At 37.6% G+C, this 6,049-nt stretch overlaps 1 protein-coding gene across 1 annotated transcript; it reads left to right on the plus strand.

Annotated features, from left to right (window-relative positions):
- Nucleotides 1-1,052: 1,052 nt before the first annotated feature.
- On the plus strand, nucleotides 1,053-3,002 carry LOC147120152 (gamma-crystallin S-1-like). The gene is made up of 2 exons (XM_085983824.1): nucleotides 1,053-1,473; nucleotides 2,657-3,002. The coding sequence occupies exons 1-2, from the start codon at nucleotides 1,216-1,218 to the stop codon at nucleotides 2,930-2,932; spliced, it is 534 nt and encodes a 177-aa protein (XP_085839950.1). The 5' UTR covers nucleotides 1,053-1,215; the 3' UTR covers nucleotides 2,933-3,002.
- The last annotated feature ends 3,047 nt before the right edge of the window (nucleotides 3,003-6,049 follow it).

Raw genomic sequence — 6,049 nt, forward strand, 5'->3', positions numbered from 1 at the left:
TCTATTGGCCTTTTTATGGCTTTGTATACCTGCACTCACACTTTCAGAGAATTATGTATTTGAATCCTCTCTCTCTTCATCCACACCCTTCGGTGTCTTTCCATTGAATGTGCACTCCCATTGCTTGTTTTTCCTTCCCAAATGTAGAGCTCTGAGATCTATTCTAAATTTCTGCAGCATGCGGAGAATTGATTTCTTAAGTAAGGCGGCGCTTCCTAATGATAATGATTCAATTGTACTGTAGGAATTTAGGGATCATTTATCACAAAGCACTGCTTGCCGTAATTCTGAAATATTGTTGTCCCATTTTATTAATAATAAGATGGATATAAACTCATCATTGAACCTATGTATTCAATTAGAATTGTATTGAACTAATTGAAATTCATTAAATGTCAATGCATTAAAAAAAAAATTGTTATCAAATTTAATAATGATGAAGATTTAAGACCCTGGTTTATTCTTTGATAACGTTAGTATTTTAATTAAACGTTTTGGCTGATCAGTTATTGTTTTCTGTAATTAAGCAATTTCTGAATTAGAAAAGAAAAGAATAAAATTCCCAGCAGAATGAGATGATGAAAATAATACTAACAGAAACATAACCCATCAGCAAATCCTTCTGAACCACCCATGTAGTATGCATATAGATAAGAATGAAAAATTGCACTAGTTTTTGTAAACTATATTCAGTAGGTAAACCTGTGGTAAAATAGTCAGAAACACTGCAATAGTTTTTAAGCAGAGGTGTTATAAGGAGCAATAAAACATCAAAATACATCCATTAGACTCAGCAAAGCTGGAAATGAAACATGTTGGTGTTTTGGATAACACCAGCTCTTAAAAGTTCAGTGGAATCTCATCCTCTAATTTTCTTTTTGTCACAGAACAATAAAAGTGAATGAAGGCAAAATGAAAAGAATGAATGACATGTTTGTTAGTATGAATGCTGGTGTTTTTCTGCAATGTATATGACATATCCTTTGTTCCTTTTTTGCTGAAATACAGTTCTCTCCATTAAAATAACAAAGGTATTCTCTACCATGGCCTTTCAGTATAGCATATAAATACCAAGCTGTACGAAGCAAAAGCACATCCAGTCAGTTCAATCAAACTGCGAAGTCAAAATGGGAAAGGTTGGGCTGCCCATTGTATTTTGCATATATATTGACTATTTTATAATAACTCTAAACTGTTTAAACTATTGGTTAATTTATGTTTTTTCCACAGATCATCTTTTACGAGGACAGGAACTTCCAGGGTCGGCACTACGAGTGCAGTACTGACTCTGCTGACCTGCACTCTCACTTCAGCCGCTGTAACTCCATCCGTGTTGATAGTGACTGGTGGGTGCTGTATGAGAGACCCAATTACATGGGATACCAGTATGTTCTGAGCAGGGGGGAATATCCTGACTATCAGCGCTGGATGGGATTCAATGACAGCATTGGGTCATGTCGCACCTACCCATACGTAAGCTACAGCTTTATGGCTATGCTGGGTGTAAATCATTTTCTTGTACGATTTATATTGTTGGGCCATTAATAGATTTTTGTTACCAGCTGCCTTTTTAATACAGGTTTATCTAATTCTCTCATTTTTTCAATGAGTAATCTTTTATTTAACAGGCTAGTGACAATTTATGTCTCTGAAGATGAAGTCACATTTTAATTTAAAAGCTAGCTTTAAATTATTGCTGCACTACACTGTTACATCTAAGGTGTAAGAATGATCTAATACTCTGAGCAATCATAGTAAGACAAGGTCTTGCAATTATGATTAATATTGTAGTGTCTGGTTGCAAGTTTGTTACTCAAGTCATAGAAAGTGTTGAACTGTAATTGTTCTGATTTATTTATCCCTGTCACTGGTAGAAGGGGAAAATGATGCAGTGGGGCAAAAGTCTTGCCCCACGTAGGCTGGTTAACCCAGGGTGGTCCACCTATGGCCTGTGGGAGACTCTTATGGCAAGAGAGCTCTGGCAACATGGCCCAAAAAATACAACAACTGTTCTATTTGTCCTTGCATTTCTTACTCTCTGGCTAGTCCAGTTTGCATTTGGCAGGCCTAGAGGTTTCCAAAGGATCGTGCTTACTGCTGTTCCCTCCCTGGTAGATAAATCTTAAGTCAGAACTTCATGATCTGTTAGTGATTTGAGATATAAATTAAATTATCAGGAACATTGATTTAAGCTTTATGTCTGGCCCACGAGGATCCAAAATAGTCAGCTAAACGGTCCACAAAAAGTATGGTTATCCCTGAGTTATCCCTTTTGTTAAGTGCTAGCGGTATGCTCCTTTAATGCTAAAGAGAAAAGGAAGATCTAAAACCTACTACCAGTGCTACTGTTACTGAGAGAATTCACTGATATCTTGGCTGAAGTATCTCACAGTTACTGTCCTAAAATCAGCTCCCAGGTCACTATAAATGTTACATTGGGTATAAAAGAACCCAACAGCAGTAATGGAGTTACAATGGCGTAATTCGATCAAAAAGTTCCAAATATTTTAATAGACTGTTTATGATTTGCTTTAATGGTTAATAACTTCATCTATTGCTTGATTTTGTTATAACCTTGTGCTGCCTTTTAGCAATCTGTTTTCTTAAATATGCTGTATAGATGTTAACAGCCACACCACTGTTATTTCTATTACAGTACAGGGGTGATTCCTACAGAATGAGGATTTACGAGAGGCCTGACTTTGGAGGACAGATGATGGAATTCATGGATGACTGTCCATCTGTCTACGATCGTTTCCGCTACCGTGACATTCACTCCTGCCATGTGATGGACGGTTACTGGATCTTCTATGAACAGCCCAACTACAGAGGCCGCCAGTACTTCATGAGACCCGGTGAATACAGGAGATTCAGTGACTGGGGCAGCTCTTGTTCAACTGTCGGATCTTTCAGGCGAATGAGAGACTTCTAGATTATTGCTGAAAAGCTTGATATTATTTTACTGAAACATTACTGAACAGAATAAAATATGCTTCATTGCATTATTATCTTCACTCATTTTTTCTAATTCTCACAGAATATTATGTAGAACAATAATTATATTTGGGTGATTAATCCAAAAGATATTTTACATAGTAATTGGACATGATAAATACTTTTGATTTAATAGCTGATTACATAAACACAGTGATTACATAATTACCTTGAGAATAAGAAAGCACCACAACTATGTTATAAAATTTACTTTCAATTTTGTAAATATTTATTAATATGGTAGAATATCCAGTCTCACTGCTCCCTCAATCAACAATAGCACAGCAGCTCTCATAGCTAGGGTAACTGATTTGGCATAACACGACAACCCACAAATAACCTTACACATTTCAACACTTATTGTATGTAGTATGATTAGCTGACTGAGCAAATTTGTTTAAAATGTCCCAGAGGAAGTGAATATGCCAATTTCTGAGCAGCTGCCACAAAAACAAACTCACTTGGCTTAATATAATTTCCGACTGGATTGTCAAATAGTCCCAATTAGAAATCTCTGCTGGGAACACCTAATCTGTGCTACCTTCATGATAATCTTCCTTTTTCCAGGTGAAATCCAAAATGCTCGATACTGAAGGTAGAAATTATTCTATCAATATTTCTTAATTTGGATCAGATTAGGTTGTTGTCTCTCACTTTTTATCTGAGCAATTATTTTATCTAGAATAGCAAGCTCTTCACAAGGTGTGATTCGACTAGATACAGAGAGGGGTTTTTGAAGAATTGAGTGGAAATATTTCCGGTGCAATATATGAAATTTTTTAACTGGGACCTATTGATTTCCAACAGAGGTCAATTTATTATGCAATTAACCCTGTGCAGCGATTGTTACAAACTATTTATTTAGCCTTTCATTTGCATTGTGAATCAAGGTTAGAATGGCCCCGTCCTCCATTATCATTGTAACATGGAACTAAAACCACCGATTGGGATAATTTCATTTCACTAAGATATTGAAGGGAATTTATGTGGGTATCTCAAAATATAAAATTTAATAGATGTGCAATATATTACAGAGCAAATTATGTGATCTTTAATGACATCGGGCATGCTGGTTTACCTGAAGCCAAATACTTCGAACAATGTCTCAAACTGGAAGGTTACTGGACCATCAGCAACATCTGTGAAGTGAGTGAAAATAAAAATTTGCTCCAGGATAAGTCTCTCTGACCCTGAGGTGATTGACCAGGCTTTTATTTAATTATGAAAAACTGGGATGACTCCCTGTAGTTCGGTAAAACCAAATGCTGCACTCTTTATCCCCAAGAAAAAAACTTTCATACTTACAGAATTATTTTCTGTCTCTCATCACTTACTCTTCTCAGTTCAAGTTATAAAATGCAGCCAATTATAATTTCTGACAATGCTGCAGTCGTCCTCCATCATGTAGTTATTTACTTTCCAAAGCAAAATATGGAGACAACGAATAAGCATTCTCTCCTTTCCTAAATCTATAGATTGCAGAAAAGAGCATACCAACCACGCCACTATCAGTCTCCCCATGAAGAAAATGAGATTTAGTTGAGGTCTTTGGGCAAGATCTGTCTTCCCATGATAACTTCCCATGTTACATAAGAACATAAGAACATAAGAAATAGGAGCAGGAGTAGGCCAATCGGCCCCTCGAGCCTGCTCCGCCATTCAATAAGATCACGGCTGATCTGATCCTAACCGCCAATCCACTATCACAGAACCATCTCCTGAATCTAACAGAATTAGACACACGAAATAGGAGCAGGATCAGGCTACACGGCCCCTGGGCCCGCTCCGCTACCCACAGGGCCATGACCGATCCGAACCTAGACTCATGTCCAAATTCCTGCCCGCTCCCGCTCCCATGTTGCTTCCAGATAGATGAAGTTGGAATACAAGACAATACATGTAGAGGAAAAAAAGTTTCAACAGACTTTTTCGTGGTCCAACCGACAACTGTATGTGTACAAATCAGTGTTTGTGATATTAGAATACAAACACCGAACATGTCCATATGATATTTTCATGCGGTTTTAATTGGCGTATTGACCCATCTAAAATAAGGGGGTTAATGCCTTTATTAAAACAGTAAACAGAGGAATGACAGACAAACCTGTTAAGCATTTGTAAACTTATAGCACAAAAAGTCATTTTTACACTACAATTCTTAGAGACTTTGACTACTTCTTAACTAAACTAAAAAATTCTAAAACATCACCCAATAAATGTTTTGAACATATGATTGAAGTTGGATAGATGCTGGAATGCGATCAAAGCTATTTACAGTACTTTACTTCCTCTTGCCACTGGGGGAGTAGCTAGACAGAGAAGTAGGTTAGGTTGTCGAGTGCACAAAACATACACTAGCAAACAGAAGCTGTAAAAATACTGGGTTCGATATCCTGACGAACACTGTATGCGTAGGAATTAATGATACCTAAATACCGAACCTCTTACATCAGTCAGTTGGGATTATATTAGCATTTACGCTCCCAACCTCCCATTGGAATCTATACAAGGTACAAAGTGAATGACTTAACCCTTTCTTGCCAATTATTAAAGAAGAAGTTGGAGAACAATGTCATGAACTAACAATTGCTTGTTTACCTTAGGATCATAGGGGGTAATTTTAACCCCAAAAACAGGTGGGTTTGCTTCAGGTGGGAGATAAAAGTTAAAAATCTGAAACAGGAACCCAACCCACCTTGAACCCGCCCACTTCTGGTTTTAACGGAGGCGAGATGAGGGGCAAATGACCAATCCACTCGCAGGAGGCAGGTTGAGTGTTGAAACTTGTGGTAAACCACTGTTTGTATTCCACTGTGTACATGCCTGTACATGTCTCGGCTGACTCCTCCCACGAGTCCAGGTATAAAGGTGACTGCTCCACAGCCCCTCTGTATTCTGGACCGGTCGACCACTCGAGGCACACCTTCATTCTCTTGTTAATAAAAGCCTGTTAGTTACTCGCTTAATCTCAGTCTTTTGAGTTATTGACAGCGCATCAATTTTATTAACAAGATTTTTATAATGGAGAAGATCCTCACACCAGCATGCCTGGACT

This window comes from Somniosus microcephalus, chromosome 4, assembly GCF_052327205.1.
Source record: "Somniosus microcephalus isolate GS21.2 chromosome 4, FLI_Smic_1.0, whole genome shotgun sequence".
In the NCBI taxonomy this organism is placed as follows: Eukaryota; Metazoa; Chordata; class Chondrichthyes; order Squaliformes; family Somniosidae; genus Somniosus; species Somniosus microcephalus.